Raw genomic sequence first — 26,432 nt, 5'->3', positions numbered from 1 at the left:
GCCGCCGCCGGTCGGGCCGCCGGGCCCAGGTAACGGTCTCCCTGCCCGGCCTGAGGAGAGGCTGCCGGGGGGCGTTGAGCGGGGAGCAGGGCTCTGCCGCCCCAGAGCTGCCTGCTTGTCCTTTGTTGCCTTGTCCGTGGTGGGGTGGTTTGTTTTCCCTGAAGTCCCATCGCTCCTCTGGGAAACCCCTTCCACCCACCTCACGGCTCTGGTTTCCAACTCTAAATTTGCCACAGCTCGGGCCTGCTCCTTCATGGCCACGGTGCTCTCTTCTCCCTCCCCCTGGCCCTAAGGAAGGCGATATCTTTGTAGAGGTGATGCGCCTTGCGATAGGAAACACAGGCATTTCCAGGTGTACGGAAGGCCGAGGTTTAACGCACTGTTTTCTGTCTGGGTAGTGGGGCTTAAACTTGGGTATGTGCTTGAGCTTAGAGGAGATCGGCTACTGCTTATTACACTGTCTACAAAGCATTAGCTAGCATAGTGGCTGATGTACATATGTTCAGGGTAGTAAGGCCTTTGTAATAAATGGGAGGATTTCGTTGTGGAATGTGTGATTATCTTAATTCTTACAGTACAGGTTCAGCTTCCAAACATTTAAAGCACCAATCTTAGAAGCAAAGTTGAGAAAGCAGGTTTTTCTGCTAACCCATTTCTACAACCTTGGGTTTCATAGCCATTTCATTCCCCCCCCTTCTTTAACCTGTAAATGGAATGGATAATACCCACCTTTTAAAAAGACTTTGGAATTGTTAGCTGAAGAAAAAAAACATGTCAAAACATTACTGTCATTTCTCTTTATCCCCAGGTGTGCTTTAACATTTGGAGAAGGAGACAGGTTTTGTCACTACTTACAACTTTCTATCCGTTCTTTGAAATAGATTTGTTCCCTGACCAGCAAAAAAACAATAGTCACATTGCAAGTACTACAGGGTATGAAAGTGAAAATACTGGTACAAAACAGTCCCACAAATTGAAAGCTAATGAAATAGCGGTTGAGGTTGTTGTGCCTCTAAGCAAGAGCATCTCAGTTGTTACTAGAAGTCTCTAAAGAGGGGGAGTAACAGCTGTCATCGATTTTTAACTTGGGCAGGCAAGCTTTGTCAATGCAGTGTAGAAGCATTTTGTTAATACTTAGCACACACAATACTTGAAAAATAGTTTATGCAATGGATTTGCTGTTGTTTCTTCATACCTTGAGAATATTTTTGTTTTGGAAGATGCAAAAATTCAGTACTTTTTTTGAAATGAAGCTTACAAAAGAGGTAGATATTATGTTGAAGTTTTCAAGGCATGTGTAGGCAACATTTCTCTTACTTCAGAAATTCCTTCCTGGGGTGAAGAAGGGGGGGATGCAAGAAGTGGTTAAAAAGAGAGCAAGAAGGACTGAATATGGGCAATGCAGGTTATGCTTGTACCAGGTAAAGTGTGTTGCAAAATCCAGGATCCAGCTCCTGATCCGAATTACTCCTGTGCCTGGAGTCTGTGTGGGTGTGTCACTGTAGGGTACGCCCAAACTAGGTATCTTTGTGCCTTCAGCATAGATGCAGGGCGGAATAGCCTGGGACGTGCTGCCCAGGAAGGTACAGAAGCGGTAGTTCTGCTGCTGTTGCACAGGACTTGTGTCTCTAAATCCTTTTAATGGCTTTAAAAAAATGCAGCTTGTTACAGCCTCATCTCGGCACCTAAGTGTACTTCTTGATAATAATATACGAGTAAAATATTTGCTTGACCTTCAGGGCATATTTGATATACGGTTACTTTTTTGTCATTGTTAATTTTGTTAACCTATTAGAGATTGGCACCCAAGCTGAAATGTGCGTGTCTTTTTGTGTTATGCTTATAACAATTCCCAGTAAAACTTCAGGGATTTTTTTTTTTTACATAGCACAGTTGACAATGTAGGGCAAAGTTGTTCTTTTCTTCTGATTTTTATTTTTCTTTGAGCATACACCAATCTTAAATCAAGAACGGTGTGCATTAAATGTACATGGCACCCATGTACTTCAAAATTAGATATTTTTTCCCCCAACATCGATTGGTTGCTTAGAAACTCAGAGTTGGATTGACCAGGTGTTGGAAAGTCAGCTGTCAATACAAACCATCACTAATAGAGTATATGGGGAGCTCTGCCTGCTCTGTGGCATCAGTGGGTATGAATGTAAGGATTTGATTAAGACTGAAACTCCATCTGAATATTTCTATGTGGTTTAATGACAATATTTGCTTACAAAGTTCTTACTGTCAGAAGTCTTGGAAAAAATGTGGGGCCAGTTGGATTGAAAGAATTTCTTTCTGTTCGAAATATGCAAAGTTGCTTTCTTTAGTAAGAGAAAGTAATTTCTGTCCAAATTGTTATGTGTTAATGAGCAATAAAAACATTGATACCCATCTTGCCTGTCGAACTAACACTTATCTCACAGAGCTGGGAGTATTTCAGCAGGGGAAAATCTGAAATGAGACTATAACTTTGTTTCAAATGTGATTCTGTTGTGTAGTCAAGGGAATACTTTTTGAGCCTTGTCGGTTTTTGAGAAAGTTTCAAGGTATTGTTTTATTTGATATCTTTTAATAGCTTAGCAAAGTTGGATGGCTCAAAAACATCTCTGGAGTAATGTTGCAAAACAGAAGATTAATCAGTGAGTTTGACTTACTGCAGGGGCCTATCTGGAGCTTGATTATGGTGGCCACAGTGGTGCAGCTGTCCAACATTAATAGATCTCTACCAGATTCAAACTGATTTGGTGGTGTGGCACTATTCCTTTCTGACTACTGTGAGAGATTAATCATAGGAGAGACACCTGTGACTTTAAATAATTAATTTTAATACCTGATCTTGGGTATTTTAAGTTGGTGACAATTGTTCAAATTTGTGAGCTGATAATAATGAGTTACCATGTGATGCATTCCCTGAATCCTGTCTCAGTTGAGACTTGGTGTCTAGGTGTGCACAGTATGCGTATTTCTTCACTGTGTGATGATGTGACTCCTGACAGCTTTTCTTTTTTAGAAGTAGGTCAAGGAGCTTTGCTGCTGGACCTGGGGAACGTTCTGAAACTGTAAATGCTGGAATTAAAAGTCTGTATTTGACGCCTTCCATAAAACCGAAACCTAATTTGTGCATTGAGAGGTGAGTGTCTTTAGTTTAAGAGTGGAATACCCCTTGCAGACTATAAGCCATCTTTTGACTGCTTACAGTTATTCTGTTCATACCTTGGAGATTTCTGTGTCAGATGTTCCGAGTCGAACAGAGAAGATTTGCTTTCCTGGCCTACTTTGTGATCCTATGTTGACCTTCTGATGTTTTGTGGCATGGTTCTCTCTCACTTCCTTTTCTAAGTTCATATGAAGTACGTAGGTTTTCCAGGTCATATGAAGCCTTCAGCAACAACTTTGCAAATCATGGGGTGTGTTGTTCCTTGAGAATAAAAATTGTTACTGTATTACTTCAATAAAAGCCAGTTTGGAATTAAACTTCTGATGTTCTCTTGATGCTTGTTGCTTTGTATAGAGAGTCTTAGGCTGGTGGAGTGGGATGAGTGGGGAGGAGTAAAGTGGATGCTGCATATTTGCTCCCTGTTTGACAGTGAAAGGGCACTTGCAATATAATTGTAAGTTGTTTTCTTTTTGAAAATTAGTTACGTTTCTACAAAAAAATCTAAGAATATGTTACATGAAAGATTAATTAATTTTCTTTGTTTTATACATTTTGTAGCTTCCTGTGTAGTCATTCCTCTGTTTTCCATTGTATGGCCAGTTCAATCCCTTATGCTGTTAGTTTGGTGTGAAAAACGAGAAAAAAAAGAAAAAAAAAGCCTTTCTATCGGCTTCCTTCAAAATAAAAATAATATGGTTGTAAAAACTACTGTTGAGAATCCTAGATCAAGCATATTATTTAGCTAATTTGCAGCTTTTTAAGGGATCATTTCTAAATTCTCCCTGGAATAAATGCACTAACTGCTTTGGACTTACAATGTTTGAGTTATTTCGCATAGTAACTGTGCACGTTTTGGCACGGTTGCCTCTATGTTGGTGCAACTAAGGTTCTGAGTTTTAATACAAACCTCGGAGTATAGCATTGTTATCATTCTATGCTTGAAAGCTATATGCTTCTGGAATAAAGTATTATAAATCAGCAACTGTTGTAAATGACACAGCAGTAAATGGACAAGAGACACAGCTGAGGTGTTGACTTTCACAGCAGCTTGTATTTTCAGTGGTGATTTTGATGTTACCATACTCTTACGCTCCAAAAAGTTAGAGTATAAAAGACATCGTTTTTAAACTCTGTGCGGTTACCAGATACTACTTGACGGGTATGAAGTTTCTGTCTGTTAATACAAAAACCATGGTGACTCATCTCCAGGTTATGTTGTGCTTGTTGTACTTAGGCTGGCACCTGCATTTCAGGCAGCCTTACAGATTCCCAGAAACATTCATGTTCTCAAGATGCCACTCAGCTCTTATTTTGAAGTTCACATCTTTCTGTTGACATAAATGAAAACTGTATGAGACCCCTGAGCACACGTGGTTTGAAGATTTTGATGAGGTAGAGCATGATCTCACTAGGACATTTCTGTCCTGGTCCATCCTGAGACCTGACACCACAGTCAGGAGGAGAGTGAGTGTACACAGTTCTGGCAAATGCTGGTAGTTATGGACTAAGTGTTAAAATCATGGTACAAGCAGTGAGAAACTGAAGTTGAATGAGATAGTTTCATGTCAAACTGGGGTAAAGTTAACAAAGTGTAATGAAAATGCAAACCCATAACTTTTTACATAATTGTGCTGTGCCACTTGAATAGATTGTGGTGAATTGTTTTAAGCAAATATTTTAGATCAGAGAGACAAATCAGAACCCAAACTGCAAATTAACTCTTCAGGTGAGTTTTGATTTGTGTATTTACAAGCTGGTAGTTTCTATCATCTCCTTTGTTTTGCTCTGGTTTGGGATTAAAATTCTTTGCCATTGTAATTTCTGAAGTTTGCAGGCAAGTCTAACGGTATTTCTCTTGTTTTCCAGCATGCCATCAGAAATGCTGATGAAGATATTTTCCTATTTGGATGCTGTGTCCCTGTTGTGTGTTGGTTGTGTGAATAGGCACTTCTATCATCTGGCCAATGACAAGTAAGGAAGGGGGGAGCATAAGTGCTAGTCTTAATCATGCAGCAGTTGAGTTTACCTGAGTTATGAGTCTTTCTAACTTAGTTTCACTGATGCCAGAGCACTGATGCATGTGCCTACTGGCAATTACTCTGCTGAAAATGTACTGCATAGCTCACAGTACAACGTGTTGTATGAAATTCCAGCTGTGCAAGCCCTGTTAAGTTTAATGGGAGTTATGAGGCGAAAAATAAATACAGTGTTTTGAAATGTTTCTATTAGCATTTATTTTGTTGTAAAATTTGCATATATTTGTTTGTATTCACATGCACCTGCACAGGCTTTTTGGTTCAGGCAGTCCTTAGTGGTGTGTAGCCAGTAGCTTTGTAGAATTGTCACAGCTTTCATAATTTTGAAGTCCTACTTATTTAGCTCTTTCATCAGGTTTTTGCAGAGGGTTTGATTTAGTCAAGTGATTCACTAGTGGGTTTTACCTGTTGCTCTTTCTGTCAAATTTTGGTGACTTCTAAATGAAAACAAAAGGAGTGAAGATAAATGCTGACACATTTTTTTGTAAGTGATTGCTTATACAGAGTTCACAAACTGCTCCTACCAGTATCATGATAATTTTGTGAAAGGATCAAGAGGAGAGACTCTGTTGGTATGCGATAACTAGGACGTCTGGGTATCCTTTTTTTGTAGGATTCTGCTGCATTAGTGTTGTTTAAATGAGAAAATGTCTTCCTATATAGGAAGTTGCTGCATCTGGTATTCATCCATTTCTCACTTATTTGCCAAAACTTGTACAGTGGATCGGTTGATATTGGCATTGATGCCTTTAGAACTGATGAATTTAAAGGGAAGGCCATAATCCAGGTTTATTTTTTGAGGCTGTCAGCAGGTGCATGTAGCTATAAATTGCATAATTGACACAAATTATATATCTTAATATGCGTTTTCCACTTCAGGATAACAAGGTAGGATAAAATCATTGTGGTTGTTCAAGGGAAGCTGATTCATCTGTCTCCATCTCAACAATGTCGATTTCCATTTTCTAATCTCGACAGAGATTACTGTATGTGCACAAATGGGATTCGAGGAAGAGATACTTTCCCTTATCTAGGAGACTGACTGGTTCAGAGGGACCAGGTCACTTCTTCCCACTGGATTTCCATGAACCTTCTTGAGTCCCTGAATCTTGTGGTGAATTAACAGAAGTTTTAATTGAAGTCCCTGCATATCTCTGTGACAAATCTGATCTTGGTTTTTAGGCAGAGTATCTTTTTGAGGATATTTCTGCTGTGCTGGATGTACAGGATGCTGCCCTTGACACAACAGGACCTTCAGTCTTTCATCACGATATACCTGTGCTGCCTAATGCAGTGCTTTGTTTTTGGGCTCTTCAAATAATGTCTGCGCTTTAACTGTTCCTTGGCACTGATGTCTTCAATGTAACTGTTGAAGGCAAGGAAATGTTTCTGACCCCCCCTTTCCGCATCCCCCCTTGCCTCAGCATGTGGTATTATTCCAGCCTTCCTGTCATGCAGTGTGGGAAGCTCACATAGATGGTCTGTCTGAAAGCCTGAGGGTTTTGATCACCAGCAGAAAATGCTTGTATAAGAGGAAGTGAGAAGCCAGAGCACAGGAGAAGATCTTTTTGCCATTGTGGTCAAGTGATGACTGACAATGGTGTGTGTCTGATTCTGGCATTTGAGTTAGCACTAAGTGGTTAGGTTGTCGTCTTGTAACAACGTCCAATAGGAGGCCTTGAGATGAATATTATACTTAACACTTTGAGGCAAAAGTGGCACGTATTCTGCTGTGAAAGAGGCAAATTCGTGCTTCCCTGTTGGATGCCTTTTTGATTTGTCTGCCCTGAATTCTTCAGAAGTTGAGGATGAAGGGGCAGCGATACCTCCCTAAACACTTGTGATTCCAAGTTCCCCTTTTTTTCTCCTCTGCCTCCCTGCCCTGACTGAATTTTTGAGCTGCTTGAACTGATTTCTCATCTGCTTGCACAATGCGGTTTTGGGAAAGGAAGAAGCAGTATGTAACTGACAGTGAGGAGAAGGGTGGTAGGTATTGGTGGCAAGTCTGTCTTCATTCAACTGACATTGCCTGAGACTGTACCTTCAAAATGCCGGAAATGCCTACTACTAACCCCTGTCTTTTCAGCATCATGCAGCCAGATGCTGAGTATCTCTTCCCATGAAAGAAAGGATGTCTGTCTCGGGAAGGGGTTTCTAGTTAACAGGAGAGGGTTATAGGAGGACACCTTACTAGACTTTTTAGGCTGAGTAAGACCAGTTGGATGATACACAGCTCAATTTCCCCTGATGATGGTGTGTCAAGGACATCTCTGTTTTCATCATCCTGCAATTCTTAGCTGCTTTGGAGTTAAATAAGAATTTTCTCCCTCCATCAGAAATTTTTTATACTATCTGATAACTGGGTTGTCTTGTCTTTTCTGGTCTCAAAATTGAAGTATCTTAAATCTTTGTTTTACTTATGGGATTGTTCTTCATGTTCCCCCCCCGATTTTGGTGAAAGGAAAGTTGGAAGCTCATGTTGACTGTGAAACCCCCTTTACCAGTCATAGAAGCTTATGGGTCTGTGTGTTTTAAACAACTTTGACTCAAAAAATGGTAGTGGGAGATTGTATATATATCTGCAGAGCAGCAGGCTGGAAGGTTTGCATCAATAACAAAGAGCCTAGCTCTCAACATGTGGGGGCTTGTTCTCAGCAGCTGATGAAGCGACAGTGGTTTTTATGGGTAGGAGGCAGTGTGGGATGGATTCAGTCCTTGAATGCTTTAATGCTTTAAGGAGTTGAAAAATGCATTACAAAGCGTGTTAGTCTAAGTTTGCCTGGGGATAAGTGAGGACTGATAAAGGTAATCTTGCTGATAAATGGTAGAGAATTTGTTTGTGTTGCTATTAATTTTCTTTAGTGCAGTTATGTAGACTGTGTGGCTAGCACTTTAAAATTAGAAAACTTATTGGAAACCTTTATTCACAGATTTTTGTTTGAATTCCTGTAACTTCTTGTACTCAATATTCCCTGAATTGTCCTAGAGATATTGGGCTGTGGGAGGCGGAAATGTGACCTCATATTTTTCCTAACAGGGAAGAGGTGAAACCCATCCTTCCTGTTGCATGTTTCTTTCATCTCTTCAAAAAGGCATCTCTTCTCTGAGCTTTTCAAAAGAGAGTGCAGAAGGGATTGACATGACAGTGGTACCTCCACCAAACATAGGTGATTCTAATTGCCCCCCTCCACTCCACTTTCAGCTGGATCTGTGTGAGAAATCTGAGAGGTCCAGATTGCCTTTGTTGACTAAGAGGTATTAAAACACTTTTTCCACTAGCTGATTTTGTGTGAGGTGGAATTGTTTTGGGGTGGAATTTTCAAAAGTAACTGCTTAACCTTAATCAGTTTTCACTTAAGTCACTGAGTATGGCTGTGCTGTCTCTGAGCTTCATCCTGGATCCTATATTTTCAGGAAGACAGACAAGAGTTATCTTTTCTTTGTTTCCTCATGATAGCTTTCTCTCAGATATGTACTGTTTTGTTTTGTTGTTTTTTTTTTTTAAATCTGCTTCAGTGAGCGTCTGTGAAGGAAGTAGCAGCATAAGGGGAAGGAAGGCTTTTTAAAAACGACATACTCTAGTGTGCTATTGAGAGGCATGAAACAGTGGGGAGTTCCCAATATCTGATGATCCTACTTTCTAGAGCACTAGTCAAACATTTTCTGTATATGTAGTTGAGATGTGTTTCAACCTAAGTGGATCTCATTTGATATGTGTAATCCAGAACAAGAAATGTGTTCAGAGATTTCATACTCTTTGAGATAACCTAGTAAGCCCATGAGAAATGCTGACATCTAGCATCTTTTGGTTCCTGAGCCTTCATGTTTACACTAGGGAAACTGACCTCATATGAGCTGTTGGAAGGTCAAGAAGGGGAAAAGTGTACAACTGTGCCTTTGCATTTTCTTGACTAGTACCTAGGAGGCTACAGTTTCTGGTCTTCTATAAACTTAGATTTAGATCAAACCCAGTTTGCTGATAATCTAGGACTTTGTATTTTTCTGCTAACATTATGCTCAGTGGTAGCTGAGATGTGTATAAGAATAATTAAGTAACTATTCTTGAAATTTATATGTGGTTTTCCGCTTTATTCTACTTTTATTTTCAGTGGAATCTGGCTGAAAATCTATTCCAGTTGTTTTCAACCAAAAAGGACAATTTGGAAAATGAAGTCTGAACAAACAGAAACTGTTTCCTTGGGCTGTGCTGCTCTACATGATAGAAAGCCTGGATACTGGAAGAAAGAATACATCTTCAAACAAATAGCTGCTGTCAAAACTAGAGTAATGCGACTTGTTAAGCCTGTAGATCCTTATACGGGTCTTCCATGTAAAAACAAAGAAGCTATGAAGTAAGCAATGCCTTGTCACAGATGTTTACTTGAGAACAACGTACAGAATATTAATGGCTTTGGAAATGCTGGGGGGATATGGAAATAGAGCTATAAAATGTATATCATAATGGGAAGATACGATGACAGCCTATAAATGACCTAGCCTGAGAAACATAAGTAGCAGTTAGTAGAAATTTAGAAATTCTGTTGGAAGCATAGTTTAAGTTTTGTCACTTTGAGAATCTTTTTTTTCAACACCGCTCTCCCCTCTCAATTCCTAAATAACAGAGCCTCTGGCTTGAGTTGGATAATTGTTCTAACGGACAAAAATGGAAAGGAACATGTAATGGAGAAGGCAAACCTATCGTTTAAGGACACATCTGTTACTATACTTTGGTATAGTACAAATTGGCCATGCTTAGACATCCTGTCAACCCTAAAACTATTCGGAGTTACACCATTGCTTCCTGACCAAAGCAGAGGTCCCAGCAAGAATGGGTGAGTTTTAACATAGGATTTTTGAGGGTTATTTAGTGTAACTGGTTGATAATGTATCTGTAGGAGCTGTCTGACCTTGGTTTGACTTAATAAGTTAATTCTTTCTTAGAAAGCCTCTCTGTAGTATTTCTTCCAAAGCCTTCTCTTCATTGGTAGAGCTTTTTAGCAAGAAATAGATATAATCCAGCAAGCTATGACATTAATTCATAGGTTAATGTAGCTACTGGCAGGCAAGATACAGACTGATAGGTCCTGCCTTGGAAAGCTGAATTTAAGGCATAGATACAAATGAACATGAAACAAACATGTAAATCTAGGAGAATTTAATGTGAGACATTTAGATTGGAACAGTTCATCAATGTTTATGTGGCTACAATCAGGTAATCTATGTTACTAACATTTTTTTTTCTGTCTGATAGGTGTGTATGTGAATTTAGGGAACTTGGTGTTTGGCTGTGTGTACAATATAAGTAGACGTATATAAAAAAAAAATAGTCCACAGCACGATGCGGGATAGCTGTTGTTTTGTAACTTAAGTGTGTACAATATTTTTCTGGCATTACATTCTGAGAAAAGATGTTTAAATTAAAAGTGTGTATTTAAGATATGTATGTATGTATTTGGTTGCTGTCAAGGAGTTTTCTACATGTCTGTGTCTTATGTGTCATTTTAGTATATGCAGTATCAGCTACATGCTTCTTACACAAAACCCCTAACAGCAGAGCTCTGAAAAGAGAGAATTGTTCACCTACAAAAAACATGGTTCCTCAAGCAGAAGCAAAGTATTTGCCTTTAAAAAAAAAAAAAAAATCGAGAGAAGCCTTTTGTGTAAAGTCAGCTAAACAAGTCTTGCAGTCAAATTATGTGGGAAATGTAGTTGTTTTACCAAGATGATGATTCATATGTAGAAAATAGTAAAAGAAAACTTGCAGGCAGTTAGTGTATTTATTTCACAGAATTGTAAGTTGTTAGAGCTTGTGAATATACATGAAGGTAATGATTTCACAAATATCAGAATGTTAGTCAGAATGTTAAGACTGTAAGGAGCTAGTGCAGGGAGTTTGGGAAAGTCCCTGTATTTATACCAGCCTGACTGACTTAAAGATGGAAAGGGTTGATGTCCACAAATCTTACAGTTCAAGGTAATGTCACGAAGTTCCCGTCGGTTGCTGTCATCCTAAGCAGTGTGCAGTGGTAGGTGATACTACTGTGATACTACTGGGAAATCTAGGAATGGTTTTGAATATAATAAGAGCCTAAGTCTGCGAAGGGTTTTAGAAAGAGTTATTTCTCCATTCTGAATAGGTAACACAGACTCCGCTTTCTGCTCTTTTTTATGCACCATTAGCCATTAAGAACGCCTGTGAAGTATGAACTTCAGTTAAAGGGTGTTATGGAGCTAAATCGCTTTAATTACTGGCAAAATCTAGAAATAGTTTTCTAAAAAAGGAAAGCTTCCTCTCACAGAAGCTTTTAATTTATTATGTGTACAGTTTGATCCTTTCCTTTGAACTCTGCTTCTGTGGAGGATGAATTTTCCTTCTTAGTAGCTTGCTTCACACTGGCAAATGTTCAGTCATTCCATCTAGTACCGACATAGTATTAAAACCAAATTATAAAGTAATTCTGTGACTATTTTGAAATATCGGGTAAGCATATAAGTTTTTCTTCTTTAAGTAGTATATTAGGCCATCCTATAGTGGCTTTTGTTTCTTTTCTTGTTAGGTGTTGAGATCCTGCTAGTATGCTGTAGTTGTTCATAAGTAAAGCTTATGGCTGTGCGTGCTGAATGCTTTCAAAACTGTTTTCATCATGTGCTGTTGGTCAGACTTCAGAGTTAAAAATGAAATTAGGCTGAGCTTTTACATAAATAAGGAGACATAGTCTTGTTGCTACATTCTGTATGTTCTTTTCAAAGACCTCGTCGACGTTCCTTAATTGCTGAATACCATCTTGCTAACCTGACTGAAAGTAGCGTAGCAGTTGGTGCTGATAAGCTTGTCCAGCTCTTCAGTCTGAATCCAGGACTCTTAGTAGGACTTTGGAAGGTAGGATAACATTTTGTTTCAATACTTTATTATGACTTGAAGAAACAGATTCTTTTGCCTTGTAGTTTGGGATTTTGCGAGTTTTTTGTTTGGGGGTTTGTTTTTTTTATCTTTTTTTCTTTGGATTTTGAAAGATCTTGTCTAAACTAACAACAAGAAAATACAGGTAGGGACAGCGAGTTGATGATTCACTGTATTCTAAAGAGCTGTTGCAGGAGTATCTGTACTGTTAAAAAAACCCACCTCTGATTAAAAGAACGATTATGTATCATAGTATATTAGATACTGTACTGATCTTACTTCTGTGTTCAATTGTATTTATTTCGCACTCTTCACATGCCAGAGTTTGATATCCTAAAGGCATTTTAAATAGAATGGTTTGAGGAGAGAGGTGCTTCGTTCCCTGACTCATGCCTTGCCCTGTCCCCATCACTCAAAGTGATGAATTCCCACAAGGCAACTTTGCTAGTTGTTCCCTTTAGTCTACATCACCAGGTAGTTGTAACCTGCTCCAGCAGTAGGAACGCTGTAATTCGTGCCCTTTTGGGGATATTCAGTTCTTGGTATTAAGTGTCTAAGTTAAGTGGTTAGTTTCTGTAGGCTGTATGTAGAGATGAATGCCTTTTGAGAGCAGTGCAGAACATCTGAAGTAGGCTTCTACTCTAAAGGAGTCTGCGTCTTTGCACTGAATACACTGGGACCTAGGTGTCTGCCTGAAGTTGCATACGGTTAGGTGCTATGGCAGCTTATCTCAGGTGTTCTGCTCTTGGACTGAATTCAGAGGTGGCAGCCCTTTCTTCCTCCCCCAGCCATGTTAATGACATAGATTTATATTATTTGGCACTGGCAAGGAACTTCCCTCAGGGAGCCTGTGAACAGTTGCTCTAAGCTGTGTCTCATTTCCAGCTGGAAACTCTTGCTACCTCAAATCACCAGAGGAATTGTTTAAAACCACGGCAGGAATATTTGTTTCACTCTTACTTAAAGGTGTCCATTGCCTAGAAAACGTGACACTGGCTGATCTGCATGAGCCTATTATGGGTTGTCTCAATCTATGAAAAGCTCCGATAAGTGAACAGCCGTTTCTTTTGTATCTTCAGAAGTTTAGTAGATTGGTGTCCCTGTGGTGTTGTCCCTATGGTCTTGCTAACATGTTACCCCTCCCCATGCTGGGAAAGAGAACTCTTTCAGCACCTGGAAATGGTTTAATCATAACTAAGTTCTACAAACTTGTTAAGCATCAAATGCCTCACTCTAATATATTTTTCCTGCTTACTTTTCTGAACACCTGTTCTTATTCTCTATGTGAGCAGAGTAACATTAGGCAGTTAACTATAGATGGGTGTAATAATTGTGAATGCCACACATCTTGTTTTTTTTACACATAGCGTAGCTGTGTGACAGAAATTGTTAATGCTAGTGGTTGTGACAACGAAGGACAGGTTATGTGGGCCTTCTAGTATTTGGATAGAGAAAGACTGAGAGACTCTGTGATTGATAAATCTCTGTCATTATATCTTTTATAGCTGTAATTTTGCACTACAAAAGTACAGGAGTAGCTAAACCCCTCCCATGTTTGAGTAGAGGATGTCATTTTCTGTTTGGTAACCCAGAGAGTTGAAAACAACAGTTGCCCAATTTTCAGGACGGTAATAGACTGCTGGCAGTGAATAATTTTGCTATTGACATGTGTTTGCAAATGAAGTACTTAAAAATGCATTTTTCTTTAAAAAAAAAAAACTGAAATCCTAGCATTCTGTGTTCTTGAAGTAAATAGATACCTTTTGCTCTGTTTAGTTCTCACATTGAAGTTTTCTTTGAGCCTATAGAAGGTATGTCTTACCGTTTTCCCAGGAGTATGTAATCTGGTGAAGACATCTGGGGTTTTACTTTGAAATTCAGTATTTCTATTGAATAGCTCTGTATTCCTCACTGATGTTAGCCCTCTTTGCAAATAGTTCCTTACATATGAAAATAAGCTTGATGCTTAGGTATTTAGTAGCTGGGAGTAAGGCTTGTTTGACTCTTTTTAGGTATCCGGTTTAAAGTGATAAGTAGAAGCTATAGAAGTACAATTCAAGGATTGCTGCTGATAACTTTTGCCCTGGCATAGCTAGTTTCCCTCCCTTTCCCCATAATGTAGAAATGCTGTGATCTTTTACATATCTTCTGTACTCTTGTGAAAAGACAGTAGCAGTTATAGGAGTCCAAGTGTTAAGCCATTATTAACATTATTACAGTAACTGGCAGAGTAATAAGCAGCAGCATTTATCTATGAATTTTAATGCTCAGGAAGACCTTGTCAAAAAAAGTATTTCCAGATGAAAATACATCTACTGTAATTAACTTTTCAGGAGAAAAATGAAATTGCTTTTGTTATGGCGAGTCTTCATTATCATCAACTTCTTGAGAGAAGCACTTTGGGTTCTGCTACTGTGTAAGTTTTGGTTTCTCCTTTGTGGGTAATAAAGATAACCTTTTGAATAAAGCTTTGAGTTTTACAGTTAAAATTGGCTGCTGGTAAGAGGTTTATATTTAGGCAGTAATTAACTATCCTTGTTTAATATAAACAACAGTTACGGTAACTGTATACAAAGCTGTAGAAGTATTTTCATACTAAAATGTTGCCACTGTTATGCTATTAAGGAGATAATTTAGTCATACAAGTATGCTAGTACTTGCTGTATTGTGAAAGTTAGAAATACACTGCCCATACTTTCTCCCTTTCACAAGCAGTCTTTTTATTTCTTCTTCCTATCTGAAAGACCTAGAAAAGAGGGAGACATTTTAGGAAACTAATCTTTAGCTGCGTAAGAGGGGAGAAAAAATTTTAGTAAACTGGTAAGGTGCCTGCATTTATCTTTCAGTCCTGTTGAAAAACTAGATGGATTTCCTATGAAGTATTTGTGAATATGTGTATATTGCAGTGTATAATATAATACCTGTTTATACAATGTAAACTGTTTAAAAAGATGGAGTTTTTTAGCTTTAGATGATGATTTTGGGGATTTATTTCTCCCTTGGCTTTCTGCTCAGATGCTGTTGTATCTACTGGTAGTCTTATGTGCCCGCTATAACTTAGTATGGCTCTTTTCACACAGAAGGTACCATCTCCCTTACTACCAAATAGGATCCTATGTAGGAGCTGCTCAGTTGCCTCTGGGGTTTGGGCTCTTCTGGTCATTTGTGTGCAGTAGTTTCTCTTTTAGGTTCGGCACAGACAAAAATATTCAATAACCACTATTCCAGAGAAGTCTGTAGCTAGTTGGCTTTTAGATTTGTAGTTAAGCTGATGCATTTTTTGTGTGTAAACAAGTCCATATTTTGGAGTTTAACAGGTGTACCTTTTAAAGTTGACTGCCGTATTTTCTGCCTTTGGCTAGGCTGGACAGTTGATTAGCAGTATTAGACACTATATTATACAGCTTAAAAGAGATATGATGAACTAGAGAGATTTGATTTTCAAAAGCATTAATAAAGAAGAGAAGTTGTATCTTCTAATAATTTTTTCCCTGTTGTAACCTCTCCTAAGATGATAGTCTCAGTGTAGGGCTATTTACTATATCTCTTTCTATAAAGTCATTCCCCCTTGCTTAATTCTATTATTATTATTTTTTTAAGTCAATATGCCCTTCCACCTAATAAACCTGTACTGGATGATGTTGACCCAGAATATGGACTGCATGACTACAATCTACATCTTGATATGCACGGTGGAAGCTGCACCTACCTGTGTGGAACATTCAAGAGCCTCTTCTGCAGAAAAGGTAGAGTTCACAGAACTGTAATGTCTGTTTTGAAAATGATCCCTGCTGTTATGTTTTCCCTTTTATATCCAGTATCTCTGTTTTAAGGGGAGAAACTGAAATGGATTTTTAAGAGTATGCTATCTTTTTGTTTGTTGTGTGATTTCTTTATATCTGCATGGTGCATTGTGTGATGTCGTAAGCTTGCTCAGTATGAAGTCTGCCTGCTATTACATTGATATAGTGTCAGGCCTGAGATGCAAGTTCTGCAGATTGTCAGGATATTTTTGTTTGGTTCAGTGCTGAGTTAATAATGCAGTGGCACAGCTTTTGGTGCAGGTTGATGTTCCTTCCATGTGTATACTATAAGGGAGAGTGAGTTTGTCCTCATACATTTTGGAGACGTATTTCTGTAGAATTCTTCTCAAGTATACTTTAGGTGCTTTGACAGATTAAATATTTAAATATATTTGTAGAAGATACCGTGAACTTTAAGATTTATAGCTTTTATTTAGGTTAACGTAAGGTTGCCTATTCTGACATCCTTTCATTGTGTAATAAACAATTTCAGTGATTGTTTTTAACTGTGCTGCTTTTTTTCAGTTCTTAGCGTTTCTTTTAAGGAGACATGATTGGCTATCCTTGTTGTTTGCATACAGCCCAACTTAATAAGTCTACTAGAGTTTTGCAAAATATATGGGTGATGTCTCTTGATTTAACTTCAATACACCCTGCCTACACAGACAGCTACACAGCTGTCTTTCTGTCAGCAGAGACAGATTAAAATATTAAACTTAAAATTAAACAATTAAAATTAAACACTGTAAATTAATTATTGCTCCCCAGTATTTTTCTGATAACAGTACTAATGAGCCTTCTGTTGATTTCAGAAAACACTGGTTTTGATGAAGACAGTAGAGGGCACTGTTATCAGCCTTGAGTGCTTTTACAGTGTTAGAACACATTTCCCTGTGACTTTTTTTTTTTTTAATTTGTATTTGATGACTCCAAGAACTGTCATTTAGACTGTAGCCTTGTGCACAGTGTGGAGTGTTGTAGTCCTTTGAATTTGAAACATAGATGTTTTCAGATTCCTGAAAAGCTCCAAGCTTGAAATACAGGAATACTTATAAGGGTAAAACTTCAGTGAAATTCTATCCATGTAGCAATAGAAGTCTCTCCTGAGGTGTTGTTCAATACAGGAGTCCTCTTTATACCCTCAAAAAAAAAAAAAGTCTCTTCTGTAAATTGGCCAGAGGGTTGGGTTTTTGGTTTTGGGTTTGTTTGGGTTTTTTTTCAGGTGAATGTCATGTTTTGTTTTCTAAAACGAAAATTTTATGCTCCTAGCAATACAGCTTTACAAGAGAAAGCAGTATGTGGCACACTTTTCTTTGTTGGTATCACTTTGTTGCTGCTTAGAAGCTACTTCTGTTAACGATTAAGCTGATATTTATGCAAATTGTAGCAAATGTCCAGGAGCTACAGTTGTGATGGCATCTCACTTTGCTAGTTAGCGAATCTGTTTTATAATCACAAGTGTTTTCTGAACTGTTTTGGTTTTGTGTCCTTTAGCTGTGCGACAGCCGCTAGATTCTGCTCTCACAGGACATCAGCCAGCTGAAGCCATGGTTCTGTAGGCAATAAGGTCATTTGTCATCTAGCCCTTTCCATGTACTTGCAGAATAATTTCTTTTGGAAAATGCTTGATTTCCTCCATAATTTGTGTTCAAAAATGATGTAGTGAGGCAGCTTACGGCTGTCTGCCATCACATATCTTCACAGTAATTTGTTGTTGACTTTGCTCTTTCTGGTAAACATGGTGTTTCTGAATGTGGCCAACAGTGTAGGGTTGTCCAAGCTGGTTGTATTTGATGGTTTGCGCTTTGTTTTTAGGCTCCCTTCTAATGATACTCTGTCCCATTCTCTGGGAGGGCTCTGAAGCATGGAGGTCTCTGACATAGTGAGAAGTCTTGCTATTTCTTAAAATTCTCTACTCAGTCGAGATTTATTTTAAATTATGGGTGTGACGTGAATGGCAGTTTCCACAACCTGAGACACAGATCAGTTGTCAGCTATTATACTGGGGTTTTACTTATTTATTTGTTTCCATTAGGAAGCTGTAGACACTCGTAGGCTAGCAGGGAATACCCATTTGTTATTCTGCAGAATAACTGCTCTATTAGTTCACCTTTAGTTTTGTTTTTGTCTGCTTTTTTTTAGTGTTCATTAATGTTGTGCTTCATTTTGCTGCTCTATTTTCAATTCTTTCTGCAAAATTCTTAACATTAAATTTAAAAAGTTATATCGCACTTCATTGATCCAAGTGGATGGAGTATATATGGCTTCAGATCTTTTTTTTTTCTGTTATTAATATTCGCACTGCAGTAACTAGCTGTTTTGCTGCTCTGTTTTGGCTGTTTTTTAGCGTTTTATTTTATGCTTCCTTCCATTTAAACAGAATTGGTAATATGGTCTTGTTGACAGATACTGTAGGGTGAATATGCTAAATACTTTCAAATTGAATTGAATGTATTAGAAAACTTTTCTTGTTTTCAGGAAGCTGTGACAGGCTTTTCATATGACTCATAGAAGCCATGAATACTACATCTATCTTTTTAATAAACATTCTTGAAATGTAGTTACCTAGTTTTTCAATTTTTTAAGCATAGATTTGTAGCCATATGGTAGTCTTAAGCTTTGGCTTTTCACTGTTATTCCTTGTTGATGTAAGTTGATGTGTTGTGCTTGCAAAATGTAACGGGGTGATTTTTGTGAGTTTAGAGAGCTTTTAAGATTTGTTTGTAAAATATCACATCATGTATTTGAAATGCTTTTGCTTGACCTTGAAGATTGACTTGCAAATTTAAATGACCATTTCAGCATGGTAAGGCTGGTTGTTGCCACCGGAATTAATGTTAAACACAGCCTTCCTTGTGAAAATAACAATCAAACTACAACTTGCAACAAAGGCTTGGTTAGCAAAGCAAACTCTCTCGGCTTTTAGCTAAAATAAGTGCCTTTGAACTATTGGGCTATTTGTTTCTTTCCCCTGAGGTTTGTCTACGTGATGTATGTTCTCTATATTGGTATTCCCTTTATTTGGAAATATTTGTTCCCTATAACCTATAGTGATTAAAGTGCTGCTTTGCTGCTATACGTGTCTTGCATAAACTCTGGACTGTAGATATTATAAGGGGACAATGAAACAAATTCTAGATCAGACTGAAGAAAGCCCTGTCCAATTTGCTTCCTCTATGTTTCCCTTGGTATGTTTAACACAGCTTGCTCTGCCCTTTAATTTCCTTTTCTTATCTGACTGGGATGAGGAAGGGGAGATTTCAGTACTTAGCACTTCAGCTTCTTGCTAATTTCTAGGCATACTTTTTCTTTCTTCTAGATATGAGGACTGCAACACAGCTTTTATATTTAAAAAAAAAGTTATAAAGATTGGATTAACTAACCCGTGAATAATTAGCCTTCAGATTCCTGATCTGTGTCACCTCTTTCCATTCTGGCTTAAGGTTAAGAAGTAACTGCAAGAGGGGATTGATAACTTACACTTTAGCCAAGTGACCCATCTAGCAATGCAGCAGTTCATGTTATTAATGCCATGCAATAGTAGTGGTGTCCTGGGCTTCATTAATTTATTAGCTTCTTTTAAAAAAGCATATAATTTATATGCTTTTTTTCAATCTGTCTTTATTCCATTAAAATTTTCATTTGTTTTGAATGAGTGAGAGGAATAGCTGCTTCCATTCAAATCTGAATTGCAGATAACTGAATAGTCCTTTGGAAAAAATGCTTGTTGACTGATGTTGTTTAATGTTTTATACGAAAAGCTCAACTTTAGATGTGGGCTTTTCATGTTCACTCAGTAAAGCTTGACTATTTATCTAAAATATTTTTATCTTGGATGAAATCTTGTCATTAGATTTGATTTACTGAGGTTTGGAACAGAACCATTTGGGTAGGTATCAACTTAATAGCCTTTTTTGCACTTTGAGCTGGATCCTGAAAGTGAATTCTGCTTACATTTTCCTCATTGAGTTCTCTGGGACTTCACTGCAAGGATAGTGGAAATCACTGTCTGGAGTGATGCATTCTCCTTCAACCACACCAAATATTTCCTGGGCATAGTCATGTTGGTTCCACTGTATTCACACTCCTATTCCAGGCAGTGTCAGTACTGAAAAACCTGCTGCTTCTGTACGCTGTCATGTGTTGGGCTGCTTCCTCCACACAGTAAGTGTTCTTTGGACTCCCTGCTTGTGAGTGATGTCTTTCCAGCGTTGGTTTGTGGCCAAGCGTCTCCTGGGAGTTGCTTGGCCCCACAATACCAATTCAGAGAAGTTTCTGGCTTCTGTAGTAAACTGTGGGCTCTCTTTCTCTGCCACTTTGCCTCCAGCTGTCTGCCTTCAGTAGTCACCAGGCAAAGGCTTTGCTGCTCCTTCACGCAGGCTTTAGCTTTTTAACTCAAAGCCAGCCTTTGTGATGTTGCTGCTTCTGTCTTCAGCCTCATGCTGCTGCTTGGGCCTGACTGAAGGAGAACCACAGGCAAAACACTTCTCTCTTTTTTCACTTTTGCCACTTGCGTCTTAAACCTCTACAAGCCCCTTCAGTTATCATCCAGGGCCTGCTACTAGATCCGAACAAGCTGTATTTTTCTGGGCATTCCTTCTCTCCCTTCTTACCTGTCTTCTGCAAGTGTTAGATACTTAGTTCTGTTCCTTTTTTTTTTTTTTTCTTTGAGGTCTCTGGTGCCTTTGTTTGCTTTTTTAAGAGAGTATCTCTTGTTCAAGGAAATTTGTTTAAGGGATGTCCTGCTAAGAAATCTGCTTGCATCATGATGTGATGCATTTTTTTTTTCATAGTCAGAGATCTTGTTTGTTATGATGTACCCCAAGGTATAATTAGTCTGTTGGACTCCCTGGTTAAATTTCCTCCTCCAATAGCAAGGGAAAAAAAAAGTCAATCTCTTCTGGGAGGAGAGGAAGACATAGCAAAGAAATATGGTTATATTTAGGAAAAAAAAATCACAAAGGAAATTTCATAATTCTGTCAAAAAATGAAAGTGAGCTTTTGGGAAGATATTTAAAAAATGAACAAATCCATACTTTAAAAACTTGATTCAAATCAAGGCATACTGCTTGTCAGTTTAAATGATGCAATATCTTTTCCAGGGAGGACTGATAGTTACCCTTATACCCTGTTGTATAGGGTTATTTGAGTTACCATACAGAGTAGAGAGATTAAAAAAAAAAAAAGAAAAAAGGGGGGGTGGGTATCTCATGATTTATTTCACATATTATGTGTTGAACTTGACTTTTGGGGAGTGGGCAGTGATGGAGGCACTGGTGGCATGAAATTAGGAATATTGAACATAGAATTTACTTCCTGCATCCTTGCATAAGTCCTTTATGTGGCATTCAGATTTTTATACTCAAATATACCAAATTTTTTAGCTGCTGCTTCTGCTGTGGATCACGGAATCAAAGCCCTGAACTGTGACTTAAATTCTCTATGACGTGCTGGATATCTAGTTGTTGGTGTCAGGGTTCCTTATGGGTGAGTGGGAGGAAACTGGAGACATGGAGAGAAGCAGAGAGAACATTTACAGTGTACTTGGGCTTAATTTGATTTGTAGTAGTATAATGTTATATATTGTTAATATTTTCAGGTGACATTGAAAATGGATATTTGAGGCTTATAGTTGTAAACTTAAAGGATAATACGAAGCACTTGCCTCTTATTGGGACGGTTGGCTTATCCTGGGAAACAGATGTGTTTAAGGGCAACGTAAAGGTCAGTCAGAAATATTTTTTGTTTCTGGAAATGCTTATCTCAAAATAGAATGATGTTTATGCATCCTAAATATGCTAATTTAAAAAAAAAAGGTTTTTATTTGTGGAAGGTGTGTGTAACTAAAGAAAGAATTCAATTCAAATATTTCAAAAATGATGTGAATTTTGAGGAAAAATAGTTTTATCATTTCTGTCTTAGAGTCTAGATTGTATGATAGACCCATTATGCATGTGTGATGACTCCAGTGCTTTCTACTCAGCAAAGATGCTGTGACTGACTTTCACTGCTTGGAAATGCTAGACAAAAAATGTATTGCAGATGTGCTTTTTGTGGGGTTTTTGGTTTGGTTTTTTTTTTTTTTCCTGGGCAATAAGTCTTGAACCCCAGGGAAATACTCTGCACATCTGTTGTACCATTTATGTGCAATGAAAGTTAGGAGCTGTTGGAGAATATTGATGGACACAGGCAGAAACTACAGTCCACATTCATGCAGTCAGCACCTAGCTCGAGTCATGCGCGTGGGTCAGCTGGATTAACTCTTTGTATTCTAGAGGACTTCTCACTCGCTCTTTTGTATAAAATTCCTGAAAGAATTATTTTAAAGAAAAATTGAGAGTAGTTCTGTAGATTTTGCAATAGTGGTGAAGACACATATTTTTAAATGTACTTCAGCTGCACGGGTATTTCAGAAGTACCAAAAATTCTGATAAATGTTTACTGAAAAATGATTTTGTTCAACGGTTGGTTTAAATTTTGGCACTTACTTTGAAAAAAAAGTAAAAATTAATAAAACTGTCCTTTCTGCTAATCCCACATAAGTGTGGAATGGAATACTGTTTGATAACATATTTCGCTCATAGACATTAACATACTTGCTTTATGGTTTACAGTGTCAGCCAGCTTTCCTATGCAATGAGGAATATAAAATTTATCTTAAAACTTAGTAACCTACTAGTATCTGTTTGGAACATAAACTGCAGTTGAGCTTGAATTGCAGTTTCCATTCAGTCCTCCCTCTCTAATTGCTTATAGCAATTTGTTTTCTTCAAATTCCTTGTTTGCATAGTGACAGGTTGTTCAATTGTATTTGTTCTCAGTTTGTACTAAACTTTTTTGAGTTGGGTGTTTGTTTTCAAAAGAACAACAAATCTTTCCCCTATGTGTGTTAATAAAAATACTGTATGTTGGTAACTAGAAAGAATTCAAGCTAACAAGAAAATGCTTTCAAGGCAATTGTTTGCCATCTTTCTTTAATTGCCATGAATGTTCATTGAGAATCATAATGCAGAATAGGTGCATTTTTGAGGCTTCTGAAAAATTTTAGACTTGAATTAGTTTATTTTTATTGTGTATCCCATTAATTTCGTTAGAACTATTTGCATGCTTAAAGTTAGTGGGATCTTAGCACATAATTACAGAATATGCTTCATTTGCTTGAAAAGCATACGATAGGAGGTGGGAAATCTTGCTGCCATGTTGGGCAGATACCAGAAAATTAAGGCTCCGGGGATATCTTATTGTGGCCTTTCAAAGTATAAAGGGAGCTTATGAGAAAGGCTGAGGGAGACTTTTTACCGAGGCCTGTAGTGACAGGACAAGGGACAATGGTTTTAAACCGAAAGAGGGTAGATTTAAATTGGAAGAGTTTTTTTTATGATGGGGGTGGTGAGACACTGGCACAGGTTGCCCAGAGAGGTGGTGGATGCCCCATCCCTGGAAACATTCAAGGTCAGGTGGGACGGGGCTCTGAGCAACCTGGTCTAGTGAAAGATGTCCCTGCCCACGGCAGAGGGTTTGGACTAGATGATCTTTAGAGGTCCCTTCCAACCCAAACCATTCTATGATTCTATATGATTTCCAGCTGCTTGGCAGAATTTTTTTCTGCCATGAAAATAATCATGAGTACTACATAAAAATGTTGGAAATTAACCGTCAGAGGAAACAGAGAGCTATGGCTGTAGCCTTTAGTTTAGCTCTGTCCTGTGTGCGTACAGCATAAGTTATACTGAATATTTGTTTCTAGGAAAACATAAATAATATAAATTTTTTTTTAAACTCCTCATTTTGTGGTGAGAGATTGCGCATGTCAACACAGAGCTGTGGGTAGAATTCAATTTGGCTTTTAACATAAGTCTCTCAAACTCTTAAAACACGTGAAGGCCAAATAAAATCAGCCACAGCAGCAGAACGTGCCACTACTTTGAATTTATTTGAATTTTGTCCAATACTCTAAGGAAAAAAAAAAAGCTTTTTTTGGCACTTCTGGGTATTTTTTTATAAAAAATAAATTGCTGAAGTACAGATAGTTGGAAATACATGGGAAGAAAAGCCCCCAACACTCAAGGCCACCTTGCTGTAGTTTTCATAATTGGCCTTTGATATGCAAGATGTCAGACCAGAAAGTAGTAATTCTTTCTTGTTCCAAGTGAATTTATAGCTCGTCTAAATTAATAAATGATCATCAAATTTGGTTTGAATTTTGTATTTTCAGTATAGTCTACAGTAACAAATTTAGGAAAACTGTATGTATCACATTACCTCTTATGTTTGTGCCATCTGCTCTGTATTGTTTGATTGAAGTACAGTAATAGTGAAAGAAATGTTAAAGCAACAGAAGCACAACTACGTGAAATATATTTCACAACAGTGAAATAAAGCATTCCAAATTAATTTTTTGGCATGGAATATGTGATGTTGGTTTGTTTATGCTTTTGGAGCATATGATACTTCTGGAAGTAAAGCATATATACAGCATAATTAAGATAATCTGATTCATTTAGTGATTCAGAACTCATGAGAACAGGTAACAGCTGATGATATTAACAATGACACACAACCCGTATGCTTTTAAGGCATGTGTGAAACCATTAGTTTGCAAATGCCCAAGAATTGGCATCCTGACTTCAGCATTATAAAACGATGTAATGTGTAGTGTTGTAAAGAAATATTTTCAAAAGGAATAATTATTTGGAGGGTAGGAAGATACATTAATATTACCTTTTTGGGAACTGAAGCTTGCAGCCATTCAAAAAGTGCTGTATACCTTTCATTTATAGCTGGCATATAAGGGTAATTGTTGTGCGTACAATGCCTTGGCGGTGGTCTCTTTGAGTATCTTTGCAAACATTGCTGCATTCATAAAGTTTAGCACCTGAGTTTAAACTTAGGTTTCTTTCTCATATTGAAGGATTATCATTATTTGACTGGTAAGGTAACGAATAATTGAGAAACACAGATGTTAAAAGCTTAAAAAATGTTCAAGAAATAATGTCTGATTTAGGTTGGCGGTGCTACCTTCACAGTTTTTGATGTCTGTAGGTTGCAATTTTGATTTCTGTAGGAAACCTCTAAATAAGTATTTGTTGCTTTGCAGTAGTCAGTGGAGCACTATCAATTATATTTTGAGTTTTTAGCCTTCATACCAAAAATTGCTTTCTGAATCCTTGATATTTCTCCTAAAATCAGTGACAGACCTACTTACTGTGCCATGGCATAGGGAATTAATATCTTCTGCTTATGTTTGTAGGACTGCTACGTGATGGATGTTACTCTCTTGGATGAAACTGGAAAGCCCTTCTGGTGTTTCAGTGCCCCAGTCTACATGGAACTGTCTTCCAGGGCATCCAGCCTTTATGACTACATGGGTCATATCTATACCACAGACTATGCAGATTCAGAGGGTAAAGTCTGTGTTGAGTTGGTATGGTTGGAAGAAACCAAGGAGTATTTTATAGTCAATTTGGTGCTTTATATAAGCACCAAAAAGGTAAATAACTGGTATGGAACAAATTACTGACTTAATGGGGTCACTAATTTCCTTGCTTTAAAAAAAAAACAACCAAAACCGCACTAAACTTTTGGTGCTTAAAATTGGTACCAATGAGCAAGACTGTTCCTGCAAGTTTTGTGCCTTTTAGTTTTTCAGTAACAAGTGTAATTGCATAATTTTTGTTTTTAATTGGCATTGGAAGGATTGAACAGACATGTTGATATACATGAATGTTTTTCTTATCTGTTGAACATCACATGGTTAGTCTGTTTCTGGTACTGGGAATATTGAAATTATTTTTAGGAATATTTTTCTTTATAGGTACTTGTTACTATGGTTAACTGTGAAGATGCCTTAGCTTATGTAAGCTCCCCTGTTTTTGAGAACATAGACTTTTATGCCTAGTAGTAAAACAGCATGTGTGCTGTTCTCTTCAGATGCATTAGAGTGTTATTGGCAAACACCAGGTTTTAACAGGTTTTGTTAAATGCAGAAATACTTTTTTTCAGAAAATACTTTGCTTAAATGTATTCTAGTAGAGGATTTAAAAGGTAGACAGGAAGTTACAGATCTGAACAATATGGCAGTTAAGGCATTTGTTAAGAAAATCACATATAATATCTATTATGAAATTTCTTTAAATTCCTGTTTATTCTGTTTTCACATGTTCTAACCTTCTGTCTGATTTGAGCGTAGATACTTGCCTTATGTATTGGCCTATGAATAAGTGTGCCAATTATCAGGACAGCTGAGCTGACATCTGCTCGTACTGAATGTACATAACATTCAGTTGTTTTGGAAACAATGCATATCTGATACTGTTTATCTAACAATAAGTATTCATATAAAAATTGAATGTACGTTCCTGATCTTTCAGGTTCCTTGAAGTAACTGTAGGACCAAATCTTCTATACTCCCTGTATAAAAAAAAAAATAAAATGACATGATATCGGGATTCCAGTGTCATTACATAGCGTGTCACAAACCACAGCAAATTTGTGTGGTTTCACAGTACTCTGTTAAGAAAAAAGTGTAACTATAT

General features: G+C 37.7%; 2 protein-coding genes across 2 annotated transcripts in view; one reads left to right on the top strand and one right to left on the bottom strand.

Annotated features, from left to right (window-relative positions):
* The window catches only part of TIMM21 (translocase of inner mitochondrial membrane 21 homolog (yeast)), an 11,718-nt gene extending 11,463 nt beyond the window's left edge, over nucleotides 1–255 (bottom strand). Inside the window, exon 1 of the mRNA XM_009333502.1 lies at nucleotides 205–255. Coding sequence (XP_009331777.1) covers nucleotides 205–255 — 51 coding nt within the window. The remainder of the gene's footprint in view (nucleotides 1–204) is intronic.
* A 2,822-nt stretch (nucleotides 256–3,077) lies between these two features.
* Nucleotides 3,078–25,417, top strand: FBXO15 (F-box protein 15). Its single transcript, XM_009333488.1, has 9 exons — nucleotides 3,078–3,130; nucleotides 5,024–5,128; nucleotides 9,303–9,545; nucleotides 9,816–10,025; nucleotides 11,944–12,073; nucleotides 14,428–14,510; nucleotides 15,695–15,840; nucleotides 21,497–21,621; nucleotides 25,148–25,417. Exons 2-9 carry the CDS (start codon nucleotides 5,025–5,027, stop codon nucleotides 25,415–25,417), a joined length of 1,311 nt encoding a protein of 436 aa, XP_009331763.1. The 5' UTR covers nucleotides 3,078–3,130; nucleotide 5,024.
* The last annotated feature ends 1,015 nt before the right edge of the window (nucleotides 25,418–26,432 follow it).

The sequence above is a fragment of the Pygoscelis adeliae genome, unplaced genomic scaffold (genome assembly GCF_000699105.1).
Source record: "Pygoscelis adeliae isolate BGI_AS28 unplaced genomic scaffold, ASM69910v1 Scaffold140, whole genome shotgun sequence".
NCBI lineage: Eukaryota > Metazoa > Chordata > Aves > Sphenisciformes > Spheniscidae > Pygoscelis > Pygoscelis adeliae.
The sequence above is the reverse complement of the archived record's forward strand: the minus strand, read 5'-3'. Positions and strand labels throughout refer to the sequence as shown.

Coding starts and splice junctions, on each gene's coding strand:
- FBXO15 (XM_009333488.1), top strand. CDS start 5,025: ATGCCATCAGAAATGCTGATGAAGATATTTTCCTATTTGGATGCTGTG. Junction 5,129..9,302: donor TATCATCTGGCCAATGACAA/GTAAGGAAGGGG, acceptor TTTTATTTTCAG/TGGAATCTGGCTGAAAATCT. Junction 14,511..15,694: donor ACTTTGGGTTCTGCTACTGT/GTAAGTTTTGGT, acceptor TATTTTTTTAAG/TCAATATGCCCTTCCACCTA.